This window comes from Lepidothrix coronata, unplaced genomic scaffold, assembly GCF_001604755.1.
Source record: "Lepidothrix coronata isolate B3197 unplaced genomic scaffold, Lepidothrix_coronata-1.0 Scaffold94, whole genome shotgun sequence".
Lineage (NCBI taxonomy): Eukaryota > Metazoa > Chordata > Aves > Passeriformes > Pipridae > Lepidothrix > Lepidothrix coronata.
Genome location: NW_016690274.1, coordinates 2,436,423 through 2,463,669, shown reverse-complemented (window position 1 = coordinate 2,463,669; position 27,247 = coordinate 2,436,423). Strand labels below are relative to the sequence as shown.

Here is a 27,247-nt window from a genome sequence, read left to right as displayed (position 1 = left end):
TGTGTTTGTCTAATAAAAAGAAATTATTTGGATTTTAAAAGAAGCAATTGAAATAATTGCCGTTTGACAAATCAGAGCAAATTCCCTCTGAAGAGACTGATACAATTTAATACAGATGATCTTCTCTTTATTTGTAGCTCCACTAAAAATATTTTGCCAGGTGTATCCTAATTCTGGACAGATTTTTCTCTTGAGTCATGTTACATTCATGTCTGCCTTGTTTGGTGCAAAATTCACTGTTTAACAGCATATTGAATACTACGACTGTAACTGCTGGTTTGTGTTTGTATTTAAACATTCTCTCCACAAAAGCAAGAGATGATCAGAAGTTCTGCAAACTTGGAAGAATTTAGGTCCATTAGTTGTGATGAAAACACATCTTTAGTGAAATCGAAGGAGGAGAATTAAAATAGAAAAGTCTTATATCTGTGAAAATTTGCAAACATTTTAAATGTAATTGCACAGAAACAGTGATTTTAGAGGACTAGATTTTTTAAAATACTTTGATTCAAACTAATTTAGATTGCTTGGGTTTTTTCCCCCCATGTGACTACTTTTGATGACATATTGTACATATCAAGAATAAGAGAACTTATTTCTGAGTTGGGAATAGGTTTTTAATCAGACTCTGTAATGTAAATAGAACTCTATTTGAAAGTTCATTCAAAACTGAGTACTGGTGTATATTTAAGTGCACTGTATGCTAAAGTAGAAATATCCCCCAGTGTTTAACCAAAAGCATGTTTAATGTGTGGTTTGGTTTTGTTTTTTTAATGTTTAACAGTAACTGAAGCTGGCTTTGGTGCTGACATTGGGATGGAGAAATTCTTCAACATCAAATGCAGGGCGTCTGGCTTGTTTCCCAGTGTGGTTGTACTTGTTGCTACAGTGAGGGCTTTGAAGATGCATGGAGGTGGGCCAAATGTAAGTTTCTGCACCTTCCTTGGAAAATAAAATTGTTGCTAATATTTGAAATAAGTAAAATATCTTGATTTAAGAAATATTTGGGGTAGCCGAAGGGCTAATATTTAAATAACCCTTCTGAGATACCTTATTATATAGATGTTACCTCTAAAGTTAATGCAAGAAAGGCACAAATGAAAGAAGAGGGACAAAAGAGCTCTGATGAAGTACTGTATCTTGCTGAGCTAGAAAAGTTTGTTCACATGAAAAAAAGCTATAAGATATAAATATCTATATTCTTTTTCCTGCCTTTTGAAATAGCATTTTAAAGTGCATTGAAATAGTCATAGGCTGGGAAATTTGGCAGCTGAGGAGGAATGAGAATGAATTCGGGTTGCAGTGTGTGAGTGGAAATAGAGAACATTGTTGGTGAAGGTTTTGAGATTTCTTTCACTCCAGTAATGGGTACCCATTACCCCTTCTGTCCTTTTATTTTGTTCAGGTTAATTTCCTCAGAGATGCTGAAGTAACTGTTAAAATTTTGCAAATGTTTTTCTGGTGTACCAAAAGTCACCACTGTATCATTTTTTTGCTATTTAAGCCACAAAGAGACTTGTACCAATTACTGGTTGTAGAAGTGCTCCTCAATCGTGCAGTCAGATCAGACTCTGCTAGCCAACTCTGCTAACCAAGTAGACAGAAACTGAAATTAACTCCTGGAAACACTTTCATCTGCCCAGCAGCATGCTAGAGAGTGATGCTGCCAGGGAAACAGTCTCACTGGGTGAAAATACCAGAGCTGTTTCCACAGCCACAAAATTTTGGAATGCATGGTCTCCCTTACAGCTAAACATCTCTAAGAGTTAAAGCTGAGCCATCCTTTTTCAGTCTTTCAGGTTGATATAATTACAGGACTTGTCATTTTAGTCCACTTCTAATACACCTTTTCTTTATTTTTAATTACATTCCTCCATTCCTTACAAGGCAGGTGTATTGTCACACGTGTTATCATTCAATCTAGCAAAAATAGGACTTAAATATGTCTTAATAACTGTTTCTGGTTTTGTCTGAGTTGCGTCTTTAGAAGTTTAAAACTTTTGTTTGTTTACAAATGCGATGCATTCATCACAGAGGCATGTAGAGTACCAGATACTTTTACTGGGAGGTTAACTATAAGATGGACCAGTGCTAGAGACAAAAGTGAGTAAGTCCAGTGCCTGGGATTGATGTATGTAGTCCTTGAAGACTAAATATAGTACCCTGGTGATACTCTTTGCATGTATACCTTTGTGCTTTCCAGCAAAGTAAATTACTTGCATGCAGTTCCTTGCCCCAGGCAGCAATTGCAAGACATTAAAAGATGATGTTCCTCTTCTGGTCATCTGTGTTGCTGTTATTTCTTCAGCCAGCTGTTGGAGGTTGCTGTCCATTGTCTTTGTACTGCTGGTGTCTTGTAACAATATGTAGAATGAAATCCAATTAGCTCTCCTTTACTGCATCTTTTGCAATTAGTTCCTAAGTCACTACCTGTATCTTACTACCCAAATACAATAGGAAGTGTTGGTATTCTTTATGTGCTGGTGAAATAAAACAGAAGCTGCAGACAGACTGATATTGTGTGCAATGTATGTGTTAATTGGCAGTATAGAAAGTAGGCAAAAGTGCATTGCAGACCCTCTAGGGTTATGACAAGTGTCAATCTGTGATGACTTTGTTTATTATCCCAGGTAACTGCTGGTGCCCCCTTGAAGAAGGAATACACAGAAGAGGTAAGAGGAACGGTTATAAAACTTAGGAGAGGTTTGTTTAAAGGAACAAAATAATGTGGCATAGGGAAAATCAGAACTTCTCGTTCCTCTGGCTGCATAGTGTGCAGCCTCGGGTTTGACAATAGCACGCTCTAATGCTGATATTCAGTGAACATCTTTAAATAGGCACCGCCAACAAGTAAAGCCATCTCATCCTCCCTCAGACCCTTTCTGTTATCCCTCTTGGATGTGTTATTTGTGTGACTGCATGATGGATTGTAGTGAGGAACTGAACTAGCTGAAAAATAACCTTTTTTCAGTAGTTTTTCTGGAACTACTAAGTTTTCAGATTGATCAGAGTACAGGCATTTATAGAAGGAAGAGAGCTGAGTGGTGTAGGGGTCAAAGACATTCCCTGAAACTAATGGTAGCATAACCTGTTCATTAAACAAGTTGAATCTGTGTTTCACATTTGGGCTTGGATGTCACTCGTCAAACAAGTGTGAATTCTACTAGTTTGTTTTCTTTGTCACTTCACTGTAGCCAAATTCCGGTCTTCTGCTTGTATGAAGCTAAGAATATGTGTTTTGTTATAATTAAGACAAGGTCTACAAAGTGTGAGGTAAAAGAGTAAAGAAGGAAATCCAGTAATGTGCTTTTATCTGGGATATGTATGTGTATATAGATTAAACTATATATCTAACACATCTGTATGTCACTCCCCACCCCACTACTGTAGTTTTTATAAACTTTGCAAACAAGAGACTAACAGGTCTTTCACAATCATGACAAGCAACCAGTCATCAGCTGTACCGTCTTCTTGTGTCCCAGAAGAGAGCAATGGTTTCATGTACAAACTTTGTACACTGATAGTTACTTAAATATGTCTGTTGCTTATTAGTTGAAATAAGAATTAATAAGGGCAAAAATTCTTTTGTCTGGAAGCTTTTCACTTGCCTGCAACTGTCGTGATCAACCCTGTTTTGTTCACCTTAATTTATTGAAAATTCTTTGGCTGGAGAAGTCTTTATGTATGTTACCATTTCCATTAATTTTTATTTAATTGCACAGAACCTCCAACTGGTAGCTGATGGCTGCTGTAATCTACAGAAACAGATTCAAATTACTCAGCTCTTTGGAGTTCCTGTTGTGGTTGCTCTAAATGTCTTCAAGTAAGTCTATTCTTTGATTACTTTTGTGAGTAAATACACAGCTTAAACTTCTCTCTTTTCTTGGTTTTTAAATTAATGAATTTTGGCATAAAGAAAAGAAGCTATTAAAAAATTTCCATTTTCATCATGAATATAAAGATATTTAACTCCTTAGCTTGTTCTTAAGGTTTTAAAACCAACAAAAAGTATATACTATTATGGAACTGACAATCTTCCATGTTAATTAGCTATAACAATCACAAAGAGTTAATTAGCTATAACAATCACAAAGAGTTTTCTTGCAACATGTAAATAGGTATACTCTGTATAAATGCATTACGTATATGGCAAAATTCCTATATTGCTTTACAATTGCTGATGGTGGAATAAGGTTAAGTTTATAATGTTATAAAAGAGTACTAATTAAACAAAATAATGAGATGGAATTGTTTGCCTGGCAGAACCGACTCTCCTGCTGAGGTTGATCTGGTGTGTAAGATTGCAAAGCAGTCTGGAGCATTTGATGCTGTACCCTGCAATCACTGGTCAGCTGGTGGTAGAGGAGCAGTAAAATTAGCTCAAGCTGTGGAAAAGGCGGCCAATCAGAAAAACAGTTTCAAATATCTCTACAACTTGGAGGTAAGAATTTTTTTTTTTTTTTAATGAAAGCATTCTGCATCAGAGTTGGATTTAAAACAAGAAGAGCATTGCAACAGTTACCCAATATACTTGGAAAGGAACTTGCCTTGGTTTAAAATCACAAAAACTGGAGAGAACAATCTGTGGCTTGTCTAATCAAAGAGCAGGATACTTGCTGGTAATGATTGTTGTTTTATTGCACTGAATGATGTTTCTGATGCTTCCATGTTTAATGTAAAAGTATGTATGCAGATGGAACATTCACAAATTATTGAGAGACTTCTCCACAAAGATCTCACAGTCATGGTATTTTTCCTGTCAGTCAGCTAAAATGAAATGTGGTTGCTGTCTCACAGCGATGGGTATTGCAACACATTGTGGCTTCCTGAAGTGTTCACTCTCCGTATGAGAAGGAGTAACAGGTAGCATGTCCTCGCTCATCCTACGTCTACCCAGCCCAACCATGTCAACACAGAGAAAAAGCACTGCCTTTAGCAGCACCTTCTTACACAACACAGCTCTCAGATGAACCTGAAGAGCAGAGGTGACCCAGTCCTGTTCCTTCTCTCCTGATGATCAGATTGGAGTCTGCTAGTACAATATGGCACACATATGTGGGTCACTGCTGCTGTTGGCTTTAAATCCTCAGTCTACCCAGGAACAGCTCCCAGTGCCCTTGCCTTGCTCCAGCTGATGGCACCAGAGTCCACAAGCCTCTGAATTTCATGGCTTACTCCAGCTGCTGGCACTCAGACCTTTCCTCCTACTCTCTAGTGCTCATACATACACATCTAGAGCAGAGAGCACACCTGCACAGAAGGGAGTCAGAGATCAGATTTAATGAGAATAGAGCATAGATTATGGTCCTCGAGCACAGAGCTCAGTTAGTCAGACTACTGACAAGGCAGACACCTTTACACCCAACTGATGCCTTCTTCCTCGTTTCACTCATTTTTTTCCCCACACTTGTTCCTTTTCGATCCACCTTGATTACTCCCTTTCCCCATCTTTGCTCCTTCTACTAAACAATCTTTACGCATTCCCACGATCCCCTTTGAAAATCCCATCCTAAAGTTTACACAGTCCCAAAATCTGCTTGTTCATACATCCCATAGAGTCATGTGCTGCTGCAGGCAATCACTTGCTTTCATTTACAGTTTTCTGATCAAAGAGTCTCCCCATTGACTCACCTTGGTGCATTTCACACCAAGGACAGTAGTCTCATCTTCCCCTTGGATAGGAAACAGGCAATTCAATGCACTCTAATTTTCACTGATTAGGTTTTTCCACTGATTATATTACTAGGGTTCCTCCACCTATCATTGTTCCTCTGATCCTTGCTGGGGCTTTGTGTCTAATTTGCTTAGCCGTTAGATAACCTAACAAATGATAGTGTAGTCCAAGTTTCAATCCTATGTCTGCCAGAGATAGTGACTCTTTTTCCGTGTCTTGGAGACTTTGTTATTGCAGTTGTCTGGAAGGTAACATCGCAGCATTGTGACCTGTCAAGAGGAGTAGCTTGCAAAGAAGTATTGCTTGGGCCCCTGGAAGCTCCATGCTTGAGTACCACTGTGGTGGCAGAACACTTGGAGGGACATATTGCCAAAAAGGTTATACAAATGATTTCTCAGGACCTTCCTAGCTATCCAAATGTGGGTGGGTTTAAATCTGGGCAGCCAAACAGACTTCTCTGGTTTCGAGTCTTTGGAGCCAATTTGACAAGGGCTGTCAGATTTCGGATCCTGTGCCCTAATTGACTGTACTGCTTAAGTTTCTTTAGAAAATGTCTGAATGATATTTTTTAACAAGAGAACCTCAGTTTCATTCTTTTAAATGGCTGAAAGTTCCTGTTTTGATTCTTCTCTCCAGAAAAAAGTTCAGCTTGAGGTAGATATGCCCTACTATTGTCTTCCATTCTCCCTTCTCCTTGATACGTACCCTGTATGTATTGCACCCATTTTATTTCTTCTTTAAATGTCCCCTGCTGTTTTTCAAAATGTCAGTAATCCAGACAACTCCTATCAATAGTAACCAGTGCCTTGACAGAATAGAGGTAAATACATTGGGAATATTAGTGCTGCAGCATCTACTCGAGGCATTTTGCCCATGCAATTTTTTACAGCTAAAAAATGAACAATATATCTACCTTTCTAAGTTGGTCTCTTCCCAGGTGCTCTGAAAAATGAAGCCATCATCTTACTGAGCTTGCGTAATAACACAGAGAAAAAAATTCTTTGAAAAATATATGCAATAGTTTTAACCACTGAACACTTGTCTTACAGAGATAGGACATTAGCACTGGCCAAGTCACATCCTTAGGCTCTGATGTTACTAAATACTGTGTAGCTTATAATCTTGTGGTATGAATGAGTAAAAAGGATTGGTAAGGATGGACTCTAAGTCTAAAGAAAATGAGATTGGTTTCTACTTTAATGTCTTTCCCAGGCACATCATTTCATGCTGTGTTGCATGAACAGCATGATCTTAAGCACAAAGGGAATGAATCACAACTTTACATCAACTTAATATACCATAACTTCACAAAAGTATTATAAGTCTCAAAAATATATTGAAGGGATTTTACAAAAACATATAAAGATTTTTAAATACTGTAAAGAAAGTAAATTCAGGCCAACAAAAATAGTAAAGTTCAGGCTTCTGTTTCATTCTTACTGTGCAAAGGATGGAAAACGAAGCAGTTGGAGTAGGAGAGTGAAACAGCAATGCTGTCACTTGTACATTATGTAGGTCAATTGGTTACTAGGCTCACAGAGAAGTGAAGAAAAGCCACCTCACCCAAATAAGCCTGCCCAGATATTAATCAAGATTGTAATAAGATTTTTTGGGGGGGTATGATTTTTACTGTTCAAAGGGGTAAAATTAAGAAATTTAAGAAAGATAAGAGGTAGTAAAGCGGGATTCAGGCAGATGATTTTCCCCCATCATTGTGCCTAAAGGGTGTGTAAGTGAAAGGACATAATTCTATCCCTCATCTAACTGCTAGATTTGTCTAGTTACTTGAATACTATTACATTCTGGTTGCCTCAAGTTTGATGGAATTTGAGCTGTTGTTGACTTTTTTCCTGTTTTCTTTCCCCTTTGGAAGGTCAAAGAGGAGAAATATCCTGTATAAAACCACTACCACATCATTCATATATCAGTCTGTCTTTATGAAATTACTCTTCCTTTTACTATGTCTCCATTTAATCCTTTGATGTCTATGCACCTTGTTTTCCTGTCTGGAAAACTAAATCAGAATTTGCTTCTAAAACTGACTATAATTAGAACAACTTCCAACAGTACAGACCACTATAGCCAAAACAGGTTCATTCAGTAATTTGATGTTTTGTTAGAAAGCATCGCCCCAGCTTGAAAAAAAAAACAACCTTAAAGCCCCTATATGTAAAACTGATTTATATCCTTTTTAACTACTTAGAATAAAGTTGCAGTAAACTATTTTATTAGCATACAGTCAGAGATTTAATTAATGGACAGTCCAGACCAAGTGTACTCTCTTTGTTTTGTTTTTTTCCAAATGGCATGCATCTCTCCAGTGCTTTATGTAATTTCCAAATGTATCTCTGAAAACAAGGGCTTCCTTGAAAGGTGTTTATAAATGTGTATAATATGAGAAGAACAAGAAAGTATTTTCTAGATCCGTTAAATACTGTTTCTGAACATAAAATCTGTTCAATAGGTTTCTGAATCCTGAAGTATGGTTATACATTTATACCATTTTTTTGATACCCAAGCATACACTGAATGAGCAATTTTAGACATTGGGCACAACACAGTTGTGTCAGTTCAGGACTCAGGCTCTGCTAAGCTGTCCTGTTCAGTATCATAGCAAGCTACTCTACTTTTAAGACTGTGCTAACTATATTCCTTGAAGCATCTATTTTGGTCTGTTTAGATTTCCTTGGGTTTAGCTTCATGACACATTCTACAGTCCCATTTTTAGATAGCTTTTCAGGTTCTCTTTATTTATTTCTCTAAGTAGGCAAGATTATTTTTTTTATCAAGTGGCTCATGCTTGTAGTTTGTATTTTTTTTTTGGTCTTGATTCTAGCAAGGATTTGTTTGACATTTGATATTAGATGAACAAATATTTTTCAGGAGTTGAAATGAGAATAGAATAGCTTATATATGGTTTTGGGAATCTATATCTGTACCAGTGTAATTTCATGGACAGAGTACAAGATGTGACCTTTGACAAGTATAGACAGCACCATTGCCACTGTAGGAGTGTAAGAAAATGACATAAACAGATACAGTGTACCATGAAATGCTTACAGTATTAGGAATTGCACAGGGTGGGGTGGGTTGTTCAGGAGCAAGGATGAGTTTTCATCTGATAGGCTCCAGAGTTTATAACATAGTTTAAAAGATTACTGGCAGTAATTGAAATAAATACTACAGTATTGTGTGGGTTTAGTATGGATTTTTGTCCCCTCTGCACAATAACCTCTCTTAATTTACTGTTGAGTTGTTTTCTTGAAGAGTATTTCCCTTCAGTGCTTGGAGGATAGGTTTGTTTTAAAGGCCTTCTGAACTCTCTATGAAATAATCTGTGGTGGTTTATTTTAACATATATTCGTGCTACATATGGAAAATATCAAAATATCAACCCTCTTATCACTGTTGACTTCCCTTCTGGGTTCACTTTTCTTGAAGTATGGGTCTTTAAGTTGCAACAGAAAGCTATTACTCAAAATAAAGTTGACTGACCCATTAAAAGTAAGTTTAGATAACTAGGGGGGAGGAAAGGAGAGGATGGAAACATACGCATCCCATTCCCAAATTTCTCTGACCACTCTTGGCCAGGGGTTTCTTGCCTGTTGAGTAGCCTGCCTTCTTCCGCTAACCTTGTCTTCTTCTTTTTTCTCCTGTGGTGAACTCTTCCTTGACTAACAGGAGCCCTCCTCAACCTGGGGCAGGAAACAGAAAAAAGCAGAAAAAAGAAGGCAGGCATTAGGTTTTTAAGAGTTACATTGCCCCTTCCTGCAAGACAGCTGTAGTGCAGTGGGCTGTCACTCAGGAGATAGAAGAGCAGAGAAGGATCAGTATATGGCATGAGGCAGGATCAGCATATCTGGCTGGTCAACAAGTTAGCCTTGTCCTCTTAAAAGAATGACACAGTAACCTGACAAGTATTATTGAAGAGACTCAAATCCCCTGATTTATGCTGCATTGGAAAGCTAAATTAAAGAGTGTAAAGGTCGCAAATGGGAGGGAGAAAAAGGGGCTGTTTCAGTTTTCTGAGTTTGTCAGATGACACCTTTTTTTGACAGTGTTCTGCCTTTAGGTAATATCATGATAAATGAAAATACTTTCAGGTTATACTGTCAAAGTTGATTGCACAAATATTTTGGATGAGTGCAGTGTATTGCCTGGCCCGCCCTGCAGAACAAAGGCGAGCTTTCTCAGCTTGGGGCTGTCCACTGAGAATGAGGTTGAGTAGCTTCACTTCTCAGGGAGGCATTCAAGCGGTTAGCAACCTCAGCACTGGTGTTTTTCTTCCCCTGCTGGGAGCGTAATAATAACTTGGGCAAATCTGGAGCATCTGAGCCCACAGTTTGGCTACCCCTGTGGGTAAGCACAACCCTGCCTTGGTTGTGCTGTGGCGGTATGGTGTGGGCTGTCACTTGTCTCATTTCTTCCAGTCTCCGCTTCAGCTGTCACAGACAATGGGTCACTCAGAGGGGTCTGAGGGTAGCATAGAGGAAAAACTCTGCTGGGAGCTGTTCTGTGCGTTATTTTCTCTTCCACCCTCTGGCCATGGTCTCCAATAGCAAGAATGAGGTGTGAGTAATGAAGGAGGAAGAGCCCTGTCAGTGGAGAAGAAGGCTCCTTGGTCTATGTACTAGGAGAGGAGGAGAGGCTTGAAGAGGAAGGCACAGTCAAGAAGAGCTCATGTGGGCCTGGGTTTGAGGATGCTGACCTCCTGGGGCACAGTGTTTCTCATCATTTGTATACTTGTCATCTTTTCAATCGCAGTGATTGAATGGGAGACGCGGGGTGAGGGGGGGTGTCAGGGGTATTTTCTGTTTCTTTCACTAATACCACAAAGTCGTTAAGCCATCGTGTGTCTGCTGTCACATCAACCCAACATACCTCTGCTCATTTGCCTAGGAGGCAAATAGCTTCTGTGTTTTTCTTATACAGCACAGAGTTCAGTCACATGTGGACCTAATGGAAAGTCCTTAAGCATTACTGGGATAGGAATAAATAAAATTACGTATGCTCCTCACTGAAACTTTTCCTGATAATTGATGGAGATCATTTCTCATCTTGAAATGCAGGCTGTGCTGCCCTCCAGGGTATGCTAATCTTTAAATTATTTCCCCCCTCCCCTCTACTGCTAGTAAGCCATCTAGCAGTGAAGCCACATTAAAGAGGAATTCCATAAGGCTGTCCCACCCATTCCTCTCACTCCTGTCAAAGAGATTTCAGTGGAGTCTGGACACTTCTTTCACTGAATTGGGTGCTCTAGGATTGGAAACTATCTTCCTTCCACTCCATCTCTTTATTTGTGGATATAGGCTCTTGACGGCACTGCACTTTTATGTTTGTTTTCATTATTTCCCTATTCTTCGTGTAAAGCAATTTTCTTAGGCACAGCTGGGGTTTCAAAGTTGGGGAAATGGAAAATAAATCTCTAAGGCCACAGGCTTAGGTGTTGATTCACAAACTGTTTAACTTGACTAAATACACTTTTCCACAAATTAAAAAACAAACTGTTGTCCTGTGCCAACAAAGGAAGAGCAGTGCTAAAGACTTGGAAATCCTTTTGTCAGCCACAGATCTTCTGGAACCAGAATATACAGATACTTTAATAAATGTGGTTTTATTTTATCCAAGGGAAAAGCTAGAAGTAGGAGTTTGAATGTGCGGAGTCAGCTATTGTTTTAGCACTGCACTCTGTCACCCCACACAGCACCTTCAGCCATACTCCCATCATGTTTTCATTTGGCAGCTTCCCAAGAAGAGGAGTGAGTGATGTCTGCATACTGTTTCACTTAGCCAAACAGTGACTCTTTTTTATTGCTTTCAGTGAATGTCCAAGTTAAAATTTAAAAACAAAAATGTCACTGCCTTGAATTTTGAATTATTTTAAGAATTTCTGTTAAAACACAAGCAGCTTAGTTACAATAAGCCCAGACGTTGTTACCTTATAATTAAACTAGTGATCTCATACTTAAAAATAGACAGTGAGACTGAAGTGAATGCTAAAGTATCTGAAGTATGTGTAAGTTACAAGTGAATAGTGCTATTGTATATTCTCTGGTTTAAAGACATGTTTTTTCAACAGAATCTTAAGTTTTGTCAGAGAATACAGTAGTTTTAAATATTTATGTTGTGTAAATGTGAAGACATTGTTTCAAGCAGTGCTACACACGTGGACATTCACTTACAGTTTTCCATTTAAACTAGATAATGCCAGCACTTCTCATAGTAGTGTGACTTAGCTGCAACCTAGTGGAATGTAGTATGACTGGGAACTTACTGCTATTGTCTCTGACTGTTGGACTCTTTTGGTGAGGAAGTCGGGGGAAAATGTTTAAAAGCAGAAGGAATGAAGGAGGAAGGGAACAGGGGTTATTTTCAGCAGTCTCAGGTATTGGCTATGGGGAGTTAAAAAAACTACTTCCTTTTCCAATAGCCAAAGAACTTAAAAAGTCAGGTGTCCAAATTAGGATGCAAAAGATGGGAATCTTGAGCACAGTCGCAGACCAGATCCTTGCTAATTTGCATGGTTTTGGCTTTTGTTTCACTTAATACTTAGCAACAAGACTGATTTTAGGAATCCCAGCCAAGCTGTGTGTCCCTGCCCCAAGCTGCTGTTTCTGCTGGTACATTTCAGTGATCAGATTTGAACAGTTTGAGCAACTCTTCCTGCTTTATACCGACTTTGCCTTTACGGTAAACTGGATATGTGAACTGATACGGGATGCAATAGGTATTTTTTCCTACATTATGTTTTAGCCTGGATCACTTTCTCTGGTATGTGCAGCTGCACAGTGGTGCTGCCCTCTCAGTTGCACTGGCACGTGGGTGAGTGTGTGCAGCAGAGGAAAGGAAGGTGATGGAGAGTCTATGGAAGCTGGTCTGCTGTCCATGGAAACCCTATGTGGAAAATTGATAATCTGAAGTCTGCTGTTATAGCTGATGTAAGAGTTGAAGAGTGAGGGAAATGTGAGAAAAGGCTAGCAGAAATGAAATGCTATTAAATTACGTTTTGGTAAAAACCTTGCTGTTGATAGTATTGGAAGAAAGAAAATTGTGTAATAAATGGCACCAACATGCACTAATATCATGTCTTGCAAGTGAGGTGGACTGAAAGTAGCAGTATGGCTGGATGACAACACTAGTATGATTTCATCTTAGATAATCAATTCAGTCTTGAGAATGACAGGCTCTCCTCTTTATCAATGCTGATTGCATGGATTAATCGTTCTCTATCAAGTAGTGAAATATACAGCTGCACAGATACTGATTTTGTGAAAGCAGTTTGTGCACTTCTGCTTTAGCACTTGTTATGTTTTAGCCACAGAGAAAATCCTGTTTATGGTGTGCGTGTGCTTGCCTCGAAAGAAGCGTATGGCTTTGGTAACTAAATATGTGAGATTTCAGAAATGCACATTATCTCTGGCAGGCCTGACGAGATTGGTTGTTACTGAGAGGAATCTCAAAGCTACTGAATTGTCAGCAAATATCCCGTGTGGCCCTGTAGCACCTTCTCATGGTCAGTGTAAATTTACATATCTATAAAAGTCAGGTTTCATCTAAATCCATACTGTTTAGTGTCTATCTGTCACCTGTTCTTCACCTAAATGTACTTAGTTGTGTAACATTCACAACATTACATCAGGGAAATGAGAAGAGGAATAACTTCTATTGCTGATTTTAAATCTCTTGTGCTTTTGACACTCTGGATATTTTATAAATTTCATTCTCACCCTAGCTGTCCAGGTAACAGAGGTGCTGCGAAATTAACTTGTTGTTCATATGGGTGCATCGACACTCATCATTCAGATGAGACTTTTCATCCTCCTTTCATTAAGGTTGTTTTACTTATGGCCTGTAAATAGGTGCATCACCGTAGATAAGCATTGGAGTTTGCAAGTGGAATGAACAAGTTGTTCAGGAATTTCATAGGCCATTGTAGAAAATTCTCAGATTCTCAGACAAAAAAAAGTGAGAGATGTTGTCCTAGTTCCAGCCAGGACAGGGTTAATTTTTGCAGTAGTGGGAGGGGCGTGGTTAGGAGCCTGAGGTTTTCTATATATTTTCTATACCTCCTTACATTGTTACAGGGGTGGAAGAAATGGAGTTTCTTAGGGGCAGAAGGGGTTCCAGTCTGGTTGAGTAAATGTGGCAGAGGGAGCCGTCCAGTTTTGTCTATTTTCTCTGTGAATCATTTCTTTCCCTGTATCCTCTGTCATAAGTATTATAACTGTTTGTTTTCTTATTTCATTGCTGTTCCCAGTAAATTGTTCCTATCCGAACCCATGATTTTTGACTTTTGTGCCTCTAGTTCTCCTCTCCATCCCACTGCAGCAGGGAGGTGGCAGGGAAAGTGGAAGGAACAAGAGAGAGCAGTGTGTGGTTTGGAGAGTCTTAGTGGGGGCACTGAATTGGGGAGTACCCTTCCTAAACCATGAGAGATGTGAAATAATTCTTGCTTTTAAGTTTCTGAGATATGTGATTTCTGCTGGCAGGTATTTGACCAAAGTGTGTGAGGTACAAATAAGTAGCTCACATGATTTACTTTTTTTTCTAGATAAGTGGCATCAGGTGGAGCAAAAATCAAGCTTAAAATCCCTTAATGATTTAGTTACTTGTGCAATATCCCTCTTATTTTTCAGCCCCTTTGACTTCAATGAAACAATTTTCCATGTGAATTACCATAGTTAGTACATGTGGTGGATGCCTTTGCCCATGAGTGAGAGTATTTGGATCATTCATCATGACTAGGCTTCGCAACCGAAGGTTTGGGAAGTATTTTGATAGTGAAGTGCTGAATAATCAAGTTTCAATGAAAACCTAAAGCTAAACTTGCCTTTAAAGGCCAGATAAGAAAAAGTAAGAACTATTCCTATAACTGTCTTGTAAATATCCAGGCTTCTGCTATGGCATATATGTAAAATGTCTCTTGAATTAGTTGAACTTCTTTTCGCATAAATACCATTATGTCACTTTCAAGCAAAATTAATTTTTATTTCTCATGTAGAGCACTAGGTGTTTTTTCTTTGAAAACGCTTCTTTAAATTGAAGTTTCTCATCAGTATTAGTTGATAACTGAAACACAGGAAACCTTTTAGCTTGAAATGCCCTGTTACACTCTGATTCTAAGTAGATAATGCCTGAAAAGTTCCACTAAATACTAGGAAACAGGTGGATCCTTAGCATGGTGTAGTGTACTCCTTTCCCTACTCCTGGAACTTCAGGAAGGAAGCATGTCTGAGAGTATGCATGTGCATGGGCTGTGTTGATGTGTATAGTGCATCTGTGTCTCCCTACCGGTTTGTGTCTGAATTTGGCTCAGCCAAGACTCATCTTGCTTGTGTTGTGAGATTAAATGGGCTCAAACTCTCCCCTTACACCATGCACATGCCTCACCTGCTTCTATGTGCATGCCTCACAAATACATGTGACAGTCTCAGAAAACCACTTTAGTTTGCCATTCACACTCCCACAACTCCTTCCCCAGTGGTGAGTCTTCTGAGGTTACATTTGCAAAATTTGAGATGTGGGTACTGACCTGAAAAGTATTTGACATTCTGGTTTAAAAACAAAGCAAAACAAAACAAAAAACCAACCAAACAAAACCAAAACAAAACCACAAAATCAAAAAACCAAACAAACAAAACCAAAACAAAACCACAAAAACAAAAAACCAAAACAAACAAACAAAAAAACCACAAATGCCAATAAGCAAACCATAAATCCGTAAGGATACCGTTTGACTGTCTAGCTCAGACTCATACTCAGCCATGCAAGATGCTGCACACATCCTGGGAGGAACAGAATGCCACCACTGTCATTAAAGCAGTCTCTTCTGATGCTAGCCAGAGCCCTGCTGGATTTTGTTTGGAAAATACAGCTATAGTCATTGGAAGGGGGCTGAAGGCGCAGTAATTATACTGCTGTCAAAGTAGTTTGAAATATTTTGACACAAATGCAAGTTGAATCTAAATGTACATCTCCATTTCAATGAACTTACTGAGGTTTAAGCTGTTAGTTTTGATGCTGGCCTACTGACAACAGGGAATGGAATGCCTTTTGCCTTTCCATTTACCATTGCTGTTAGTCCTTGACTGTGAGCAAACAGCACCCAAAAGACAAATTAACAGACATGTTTTGCATTTCTCCCACTGTGTTCAAAACTGCCATGGATATGAATGTATTGAGTTATCACCCTGAGAGAAGTTTTCATCTCATGATGGCTATCCATGCCACTAAGTATTTCACTGAGCTTACTGCTGCCAGGAATTATATCCAGGATGTTTGCAATGCATTATCTCCAATTTTGATTAGGTTTTTTTTGCACTGGTTGGATTCCTGTAAAAAGCCTGAAGTCAGGAATGTGACATTATTCCACCCAATTAAGGTGCAATATCACATAGTGAACACGTTCAGAAAGCAACTTGTGGAACTTCTTTAAATCTCTCTTTGAAATTTCAAATCTGAGGAGGGATTTTATTTGAGCCTTAGTAGCTTTTAACTGCCTTACATTTAAGCCACTTGAAAGGCTGGTGAGCTTCTTTCTTCTCTTGTGATGTCTCTGTTACTGGAGTTCTTCATTAATGTAAACTTTAATTTTTCTAAAATGCAATCATAAATACAAAAAAGGTTGATCTGACACAAACCCTTCAACTGATGTGTCCTTGCAGAAAAACCATTACTTCTAGACAGGCATTGCAAAAATGTGATTAACTGTGGAACTTCCTATAAATGCAGCAGATAAAGTTCATTATTGACAAATTACTTTCTTGCCTGTGTTAGAATAAAATGAAATACTTCTATTTTGTGTTCTGGTACTTTTTATATTGCTTGAGATTACCAAGTCTTCTTCCCCAAGTGGTATCTCTTTAAATTTTGTTCAGCACTTCTTCCACGTGTTCTTAATTAAATATGCTAGACTACAAATCACTGGTGGCACATTCCCTGGAGTATTGCACACATCTCTGGCCATCTATAGTCAGCACTGAAGTAGCTGAACTGGCAGTATGATCCTTCCTCCATCATCCTGTTCCTATAGAAAGAAGTTAGAGGATGGCTAGTGTAAAATAAGCTATAGGGCTTACAGTTGCTGTCTCCAAAGTCACTCAAAACAAAAGGAGAGAGAAAGAGGAGAGAGTTGTTTACTCTAAATACACAAAATGATGGCATGAAAAGTAAACGCCTGATCTGACCACAAAAAACTGTTTGCTGAAAATCTGTTAAAGGGTTTTTAACAGACTGTCTGCATCTGCCTTGAAAGAAAAGCCATGAGGCAGAACATATGTTCAGTTTGAGCTGAATAACATGATATGAATACTCTTGGAGACTGAGATTGAACTTAGTGACTTGAGGTTTCGAAGTGAATCCTAGAATACTTTCATATTCTTTCTCTTTTTTTCCCCTTTAAGTGTCCAAAGTGCTTTACAGTATCAAATCTACAATTCAAAATATGCATGTAAGGAAGGATAGGAAGTGAGAATAATAACAAATTCCAAAAAAAAATCACAATCAAAGAAGCAGTGATGAGTCAGGAATTTTCTGCTACACTTCCTCACTTCTCAGAGGAACCTTCCCTGGCTGCCTGCTACCTTACCTTGTCCACTCATTGTATAGGTTATCTTTATTCTGAAATGATTTTTTTTTTTTTTGTGTAGGGATCCCTGTTAACCCAGTAGAGCTTACTTCCTCATATCTGCAGTGAGGGTTAGCTCTTGATTCTTAAAACTGCATGGCAGTAATTTTCTTCTCCCATTGTAGGCAGGGGTATAAGCTCACGTTGTCAACTCTGTAATGCACAAATTGTGCAGCTTCTAAATGATGTAATAGCTGAAATGGTGGTTGTAATTCATGTACATGTCACTGAATATCATATCCGTCACCAGTGCCCTTTACTTTGTTTCATGCTTTAGCAAGCCTGTTTAACAAGGATGAATCTAAATGAGAGATTCAGATATCTCACACAGCAAACAAGATCCTAGTTTCTCTTGGCTAACGTTCATCCTTACGTTGTTTCCTTGTCTCTGCAGCTTCCCATTGTTGAAAAAATAAGGATCATTGCTCAGAAGGTGTACGGAGCTCAGGATATAGAGTTGTCTCCTCTTGCGCAGTCACAAGTTGATCGTTACACCCGGCAGGTAAGAACACCAGTGAATTATGCTGTCAGGTATCTGCTGGATGAGAGTCTTAGGAAACCTCAGAGTGTAAAGTGTTCTCAGATTGGAGTGTTAAGTCAAGCTTTGCTAAAAAGCATGATACCCATGATACTAAACTGTGGACGTCAGTATGTATTGGTTTAGATTAGATAGAACAGAATGGTTTTAACCTTGAAAGCTATCTCCAGTGATAGATGAACAGTGTTCAGAATATTTCTGAGATTGCTCATGTAACCATACTTTCTATGCGTGTGATAATTCCGGATTACCGTCTTAAATGTGACAACTACACATCTGCAGAATTGGCAGCTAGCATATGAGTGTTAATTTGTATGTGCAAAAAAGAGTTTGCAAACACAGAAAGACCTGTGAACAGCTATGCACATTAGTAACAAAGCTCCCAATACTTGTAAAATCTTTTGGTTTTCTTTCTGTTCATATTATTTTCAAGGAGTTATGAATACTAGAAGGTGAAATACATCTCTGATCCTAAAGCATGTGGGAGTGGGCTTTGTATCAGTTTGAAAAGTTCAGAAATCATGCGGAGAGGTGAATGCATTTTCTGTAGTGGAATGACTTCTGGACATAAACTTGGCTGGAGCCTTTCTGTCAGAAAGTAGGAACTATGAATGATGTGTCATGGAAAAATACCTGAGTGCACTTCAGCAGCTTGGTCAGACAGGCAGAAGTGTAGCCATCTTCCTATAATGCAAACTTCCTGAGAATTAATTTGATTTTTCTAGATCAAAAAGAAGATGAATTAGTGTACTTAAAGCAAAATAATCCATGCCTTTATGTTTTCCTGCTGTGATTCTCTAATGCATATTTTAGTCTAAATGTTAGTAGTATTAGGAAATATTTTCACAATGTCATTAAGGGATTGTCAGCCCTGAGCTGCAGAGTCAACTCCCTACAGTACCTCCTCTCCTCCTGGCTTTGTGAACTGGCCCTGTTTGTCAAGGAATTGAACAGATGAGTGGAAGGTGCCTGACTCAAGATTAATCGATGAGGGGAGCTGCTGAGGGCATTTCCCTGATTTTCTCCAACATTTTCGGTAACTACTTCAGACTCTGAATCCTGGACTCTGGTCTCAAGTAGGTGTCTAAGTAGGTCATTAGAGGTCAGAGGGAACTGCTGTACTGGAGTTCTATTAAGTTGGTGTAGGCTTCCTGTTCAATGTGGTACTTGTTGTGAACACTTTCTGAAAACAGCACACTTTAACTGGTGCCTAGGCAACTTTTGCACCTAACTCTAGACTGAGAACCCACTCCAGAAGCTGGGCATCCCTACAGCCAAGTCTCTGGAGATAGACACCTGAGCTGAGAGAGAATAGTGTATGAAATACAGTATTCAGTCCATTTCTGAAATATTATCTGTTGTGAAACTGAGGTTAACTGTTGCTATGTGGATTTTAGGGTTTCAAGAAGATATTGATAACAAAACAAAAACATAATGTGTCTTTAGTGTAATTTTTAAAATGTTTTTATTTTCTATCCCTCTTTGGTTAGGGATTTGGAAATCTTCCCATTTGTATGGCAAAAACTCATCTATCCCTCTCCCATCAGCCTGAGAGGAAGGGTGTTCCCACCGGTTTCATTTTGCCGATTAGCGATGTACGAGCCAGTGTTGGAGCTGGATTCATCTACCCTTTGGTAGGAACGGTGAGTGCAAAGTATTCAGCTTGATCCCTCCCCTTTGACCCAGCTTGACAGGGAAGTGCGTTTCCTGTTTGCCACTAAAAATAACGTGTAGAATCAGGTGAGTTCTTGTTGTTGTATAATAATCTTATCCTCAAACTTATTGTAGCTCTAGGTTGATAGCAAAAGAGAATTAGGAAAATGTAATATCGTATAAGAGCTTCAACTATAGGGTCTGAGAGAATGGTTCTTGCTGTTATTTCTGTTTCTGTTGTTTTTCCATTAGTCTGGTATACTTATGCACCCTAATGCTGCATAAAAAGGAATTTACATGTCCTTTGCCTTTTCTTATTCAAATTACAACCCATAAATAACGAGTTTAATGATTTTATTCTAAATGTTAAATCATTTCATTCGTCATTACAAACCATTGTAATATATTTAGATGAAAGGAATTGTGTTGGGGAACAGTGTATGATTTAAATGATTGCTTTTCAGCTAATGAGCCTGATCTGTTTGCAGTCCTTGTGAATATCACTACTGGTTCTGTAAAACTAAGTTATGGTGGGAAGGGGTAGCTTTGTAAATGCAGAAGTAGTAACACCCTCTTTTCCTTTTTTAGAAATTTAAACGATGAGGGGCTTGATGGCAGCAGGCTAAAAGGAGACAATTGTCATCCTTTCTACCTACATGTCCTTAAAAGTACAGACTCAGATTAGGAAGCTCCTGATACTTTTTTCCCTAACAGGGCTTGTTGAAATAGCTGAGAAGTTAGTTAGCTCACGCCTTTTGCCAATCAGCACATCTTAATCCAAACAGCAGTTGAACTACATCTGACGTCTCATAGCTAGAGTTATTACTAATATGTAGCTGATTCATGGGATGGTGTTAGAGGAGGGATGCAAAAGCCATTGCATTTCCGGAAAGAGTACTCTCCCAATGTTATCTCATCTTCCCAGAGCATGGCCTGATTTCCTTGTGTAGCAGTACGCTTAGGAAAGGTTGAAAGTTTCTAATCTATTGTTTTGAATTCCCTCTGAAACAATCAAGTGTTTGAAACAAGGAAGGAAGTACTTTCTGACCAGGAGGGTTCCTGGAGTTCAGGAAACTGTGTCACTTTAACTCACTGGACTTGGGGATATGCTTTCCTTCTGCATGACCACATTATGCGCATCTACCAGAAGCAAAGTGCAGCTGTGTATTTGAATTGTGTAAAACCAAATTCCAATTACTGGTGACAGGATAAAATTTGTCAGAACTTCTAGTATATCCTTCATGTCCTGGATTCAAGTTTGCACTGTAAGTTGTGTGTCATGAAGTTGTGAGAAGGAGTGCATGTGAAAAACGGGCAGCAACTAATTCAAAATCATGAAGGAGCTATTCTGTAGGATGTCAGAGTGAAATGTTCTTGGGTGAGCTTTCTGAATGAGTCACACTCTGCATGCTTCACTGTGAACTAGCTGCAGTTCAGTGTCATAAATTCATAGAAACTCTCTGTAGGAGCACTATACACCAAACAAGTTCAAGAATTACCTCTCATTTTCTGTTTCCTTCTAGAACCAAAAAATAGGGTTCTTATGAAGGACTTTTATATATGGGATTTCTTACTGGAGGAGATTGTAAAACATATATCCAAGTTAGTTAGCCTAACTTGGGCAAGAGGCAGTATTAGCCATGGAACTTCTGCCATATCCTGCACTGGGTAGGCAGTATACTCTGTGTTAAGTGTTTCAAGAGAGTTTGTAGGGAGAGGTACTGTATGATCCCCAAGAGCTAAAAATGTGAATAGATAGACATTGATCATTGGCTGTTTGGAAAATATTGCTAATGCTCAGGAATGTAGGACAGAACACTTCTTGGAACTACCACACTTGCTACAAATCAGGATGAATGAATGAATTAATATGAATGTGTTCCTAACATCCTTACCATTCAATTTCTTCTTTAGAATTAAATTTATGGCAAGAGGTCCAACCTGCTAACCTTCAGAATTGAGAGTTGTGATCATCATGAAACAAACTCTGGTAATATAATTGTACCACTACTTTTGAGATCACTTTTCTAATTTGCCACCTCTAGATTTTTGTGTGCATTGTTGTCAACAACTAAGTCTTAGGGTTAGTGTTGCTTTTTAAGTCATGCAAGAAGGAATATTTTTGATGTCAGATTTCAAAACTGAGAGCCTTCCTTTGACAATTCTCTTACTAATAAAGCTATCTGAAAATGTCTGCAAGAACAAAGCAAATATAAAAGGGCATGTCCTGAAGGCTTAAAGTGACTCTAAGTCAGATGCTATGAGTAGAGGGATTACAGATATCCTGGTGACAGCATATGGTGAAAGCATCCAGTCATGACGGTGGATTAGATTTCTTTGTATAGGAAAAAAAGGAGAGCATACATTTTTTTTTCCTTTGATTACTTGCTAGCTAATTGTATTAATGGAAGCGGTCCTTAATTACCTAAGCTGCTTAGAACCTTCTTACTGCTAAGACCTTTCTGATGGCAGAAAAAATGCTATTTTTCATTAAAGTTGTAGTGATAATTCTGATGCTAATTAAATGTCAAACTCCATTCTCGAAGCATAATTGTACTGGATGAGCTTCTCACACTCTAACCTAGCGGAATTTATCAGTAAAGCAGGTTGTTAGAATTCTGCTCCTATTTATTTGGGAAGAGCATTACAAATGCGAGAGATAAGTAGTGCTGAAAGATAATAAGCTATCTACAGTAACTAGCATTTGTAGTTTAACCTTGTCACTAGCACATGTAGAGTAATGAGTTTGTATTTACCCCAGCACTCATAGGCAGTGATTTTATTTTTTCAAAACTAGATATTTAACATGTTGTCTTCATATTCTCTAAGCAATATTTGGTTTGTGTTATGGTTGGCTCCGGTTCTCTTACAGCATGGAAGTCTTTCCAGGAAAAATGAGCTGAGCCTTATCGGAGGAAATCAGCAGTGAAACAAGAGGTGTATTTAATTAACACTGGCACAGCTTTTATCCAAGTTCTCTGCGGCCATGACCCAGAGGGCTACATCACTCTCACAGGTGGACTGTTGATATCATTGCTTGGCTTAACAGAGTGATGGCAGGAAAGCTGCTGGAGTATATGTAGGAAACCAGTGAGGTCATTCACTAGCAATGCTTGGGTGGAGAAATATTAGATTTTTGTAATATGTGTGTTTCTCTCCACCCCCACCCAAAAAGCCATAGCAATTTGGTGCTTTCTCACATTCAGCCATGTTCCTATTGTTCTCTTTCATGTGAGTTGCAAGAATGCCAGAAGGTCATGGAAGTAAAACCTGTTATCTTTTGCCTATGTGAAGTGATGCTACAAAATCACTTGTGCACATAATGAATCTGTGTTTAAATCACAGTGAGATTTTTAAATATGTACTACGCTTTTCCAGCTGTGCACTTTCAGTTTAATAGGTTAAAATTACAGGCCACGTCTCTTTGAAAATATGTGGAGCTTTTCGGAGCTTCCAAATTCTCACAGTGAACTGACATCCTTCAGATATCAACATATCTGAAGGTCAGTCTGTTACAGAAGTACTTTTCTCCCCATACAGAAAGAAACTCAAGTCTCTGGAACTAGTGCTAGAACTATATCCTCTGGGAAGGAACTCTTGGAGTGACCCAGTGTAGTTTGAAATCAGTGTATGGGATTCACTTGTGGCTGAGAGCGAGGACTGTCCTGCCAAAATATTACCTGAATATTGTAAGAGGGAAAAGGCCTTGAATGTAAATATTTTTATGAATACTTTCAGAAGGAAAATGTTGTTGCCTGTTGGATGAATTTCTTCTTTCTTGGTTGTTAAGAGCTTAAAAAGTTTTGAGAGTTTCTATTGAACATAAGATGGAGTCCATGCCACCTGAAGTGAAATTGCAATTTTCCAGTGCTGCATGAGGCCCAGGTTGTCTCCAAACTGTCATTTTGCCACTTCTCTCAGGTGCTTTTATGGGACAGATGAATAGTTATTGGTGGATTGTCCAAATCATCCTAATGATCTTTGTAACACAGGGTGATGTTTCAAAAACAAAAATGATGTTGAGATTTATATTTGTCTTGTAAAGCATTTAGCTTACAATTCAATTTCATATTGTTTACAAAGGAGTAATGCTCTGCTAGGTATTCTGACCTCTCTCAGTCCAAAAAATGTCCCTGGTGATGTGGCATTTGGCACCTGCCTTTGGTATTGTATAGTTGCTGTGTTGTAGCAGTGCTCAGAACAGCTAATTATAAAAACTAGGTGTTCACAGTCTCTGCAGGCTGGTTTTGAGATAATTGCAATAAGTGTATAAGCAGTAAGAAAAAAAGGAAAGCCATGAAGTTAACCTCACATGGGAAAGTAGTTAAAATTGTTTAGTTCGAAATTGAAAAATGGTAACAGGAAAAGAAAAGCGCACACTATCCTCTGTTAGATGATGTGCCTTCGTATTTCACAGAATCAACTAGGTTGGAAAAGACCTCTGAGATCATCAAGTCCAACCTGTGACCTAACACCACCATGTCAGCTAGACCATGGCACTAAGTGCCATGTCTACTCCTTCCTTAAACACCTCCAGGACTGTGACTCCACCACCTCCCTGGGCAGCCCATTACAATGTCCAATCCTTCTTTCTGTGAAGAAATTCTTCCTAATGTCCAACTTGAACCTCCCCTGGCGCAGCTTAAGATTGTGTCCTCTTGTCCTATTGCTAGGGGAGGAGAAGAGGCAAGCCCCCACCTGACTACAACCTCCTTTCAGGTAGTTTATTAAATTTTTTATTACAGTAGGTGTAATCCTTCTTGGGAAGGAAGAAGAGAGGTTTTCTGAAGTACACAGGGTGCATCGTTCCTGTACAATGACTGGGTATGCACATGTGGAAATGATGAATGATGTTACACTTGGTGGAAGGCTGATAAATTATTCAGGGTAGGGCTGATGGGCCTGTGGTGACCTCAGCACATCGATGGCTGGAAGTGAACATGAGGACAGTCAACTTCAGTTTGTTGTGTTTGAAAGCTAAAAGCTGAGAGATTGTTAGTGTAATAACAGGAAATCCACTTGTGGTCCTTTGTGGATTGCATGATGTGGTTGCGATGGTATTTGATTGGCCAGAGAGGGTCTCTGTAGATGAGGCAAAAATAGCTCTAAGTGAATGATTTAGCTGAAGAGATGAGGATAAAGTTGTAGATTATAATGGAAAGTGATATGTGGCAGCCTTTGAAAATGTCCCAGGTGTGTGCACTATGAGGCAGTTAAGGATGGCTTGCTGAGAAGATGGGAATAGAAGATTGAGGGAAGGATTGGAAAGATGGGATTGGCTAGAAAGGAAAAGAAGTTAAACTGAAAGTTATACCAATGGGAGGAGATACCTGTGAAATTATTTGAAGACACATCCAAAATGTACATGGAGAACTGGAAGAGGGCACTGAAGTAAAAGCCATGAAGGTAAAAGAGATTTGAAGATGTTCCAAAAGCATTAGTTAAAACGATGACCTAAAATCTGGCCAGGAAGAAGTTGTGGGTGTAATGGATGTAGTTACACAAGAGCAGAACATGCCTTGCTGATGACTAAGGATTTTTTAAAATTGAAGAGAAAAAGAGTAGAGTTCATCTGGCTTGAAAATATTATTATCTTTTAACTTTTGAAAGTGTATAGAAAAGAATGTATTTAAACCATAGTCAGAAATTTCCATGTGGTCTGTGCATTTGCTGTTTACTTTATGTATTTTAAACTGATGTGGATAAGCCAGTGCTTGTTGGAAATACAGAGTAAATATACTTTGCTTCAGATCACTGTACCTCCCATAGCTGTGACGCGGACATATGGTAAAATGCCCTCTTACAACCTGAAACAACACCCAGAAAAAAAAGAAAAAAAAAAACCAAACCAAAAATCAGCCTCTCTTCTTCCTCTGACGTTTAGAAATATCTTGCAGATAATGGAGGCAAGGCACTTACTTAGAGTCTGTAGAGTTCATGATATCTCTCCTGGCTGCTGTTTGCTAGTAAACATTATTTAACGAACATCATAATAATGTACCTTTTCTGAATGAAAGACCAGGTCCCATTGCTGCCATGTCAGCAAAATTAATTTGCAGCTTATTACTGCTTTCTTCAACCTAACCTTACATTCCTTTAAGGGCCAGCACTTGTAGTTAAAGAGCTGAATTAATGGCTTTACTCTCTTCTCTATTGAGAAGAAAAAAGAAGTTTTAGAGTTGTGCGTGTTATTTCAGCAAACTGAATAGCTGAAGGAAAAGTTGTTTTGGGACAGGATGAAATCATTAGACTACATATCACAGAAGAAAATAGACCCTGTGGTTTGGTAAGCTATTTAATGTTTAGATTAGATGAGATTTTTTCTTAGTACCACCTCCATTATAAGCAATTTCAGTATGACTCTTGTAGAATTATTCCTTTGTATCCAGGGTGTCCATGTTATTTTCCCCTCTTACCATATTTTAAGCCTTGTCAGAGAAGACTTTTTTTTCTAAGCAAATGTTTAAACTTGGCTCTAAACAAAATTAACTTTTTAGTGACAAAAGTGTACCTAGTGTATTTCTTGTATCAGTCAGGTTTCCTGGGTATAAAAAAATGTTTATTTTAAAGACATCTATAGAAATGTAACATTATGTTCAAGCTTTCAGACGTGTCACTGTTAACTTAAAATAGTTTATCTAAATAGATCCCTTGAAACAAATGCTTGTTTACAAGTACAAAAAGTGACTTTCGAGTTTCACTTTAGTCAGGAAAAGTATCGGGCTGATACCCTAAAAACACATTTTGATAGCCTCTCACCCCTTGTGGGAATTTTCCCTACCCTCCTTTGCTTTGCATGTAAAAGGGCAGAGGACATGGTTAACCATGGAAGGTATGGTGGGTTAGAGCTGCTGCAAAGGAATTTCTGAGACTGGTATGCCTAGATCACAAGTGCTTGAGCACATGTTTTCAGTTAAGATTAGCTGACTTGACACATCAGCTCAGGCAGTATGGATTCATTGATCAAGGGTAGTGCCTAGCTAGTGCAGACAAGTTTAAGCGATGCTGGAACAAAGATAACTCATTATGCTCTGAAACAGTTTTCTCCAGTGTAGTTGTTAATGCCTTGCCCTCATCAGACCTGAGAAGTTGTACGTAATGAACTCAGTGCAGCTGTCTTAGGCTTGCCGATGCTGTTAGTTGTAGGGAAATAAAATGAGAATCACCTGTAGCGTGCGTGTAGCCAAAGGGGGCACCTCTGTGAAAACATCCTGTGCTCAAGGCTCTAGAGAGTCTGGGAGTCATTAAGATCCTTGCTGTCTGCTCCAGTGAGACCTAACTGTGATCATAACTGGCTTGTGTATGTCTGTTTCATTCCCTTGCCTCTGATTTACAGTCCATGATCCCAGATGAGAACAGATATGGCTACATCAGTTAAGAAAGGAAAAACTCAAGAGACTGATATTCCATATGAAGAGCAGGGCTCTTTGAAGGATGTACATTAGCCTATTTGCATGGGGCTTGCTATTAACAAAGACGTATCAGTTAAAAGTGGGAAGTGCAATTTGGATAGAAGCCAGCACCAGTTTTGAACGACTCCCCTTAGATTTTAGGCATGATTTCAGACAAGAAATAAGGACATTACGGTGGAAATGTAGGCTTGTGCAAGTTTGAGCAGTTAGTGAATGCCTTGCTGGCTGTTCTCCAGGGCACAGAGGGAAGTGGGTGGGTGAATTATGCACTTTATGGTGCAGCAATGCTGCCTGCCCACTGTGCTGGTTAGCACCCCTGTTGTGTGTCCAGAGCAAATAAATGG

General features: G+C 38.8%; 1 protein-coding gene across 1 annotated transcript in view; it reads left to right on the top strand.

Annotated features, from left to right (window-relative positions):
• Nucleotides 1–27,247, top strand: part of MTHFD1L (methylenetetrahydrofolate dehydrogenase (NADP+ dependent) 1-like) — a 147,399-nt gene that overhangs the window by 81,072 nt on the left and 39,080 nt on the right. The window contains exons 21-26 of the mRNA XM_017821966.1: nucleotides 785–924; nucleotides 2,631–2,672; nucleotides 3,723–3,823; nucleotides 4,264–4,441; nucleotides 17,695–17,802; nucleotides 19,329–19,481. Coding sequence (XP_017677455.1) covers nucleotides 785–924; nucleotides 2,631–2,672; nucleotides 3,723–3,823; nucleotides 4,264–4,441; nucleotides 17,695–17,802; nucleotides 19,329–19,481 — 722 coding nt within the window. The remainder of the gene's footprint in view (nucleotides 1–784; nucleotides 925–2,630; nucleotides 2,673–3,722; nucleotides 3,824–4,263; nucleotides 4,442–17,694; nucleotides 17,803–19,328; nucleotides 19,482–27,247) is intronic.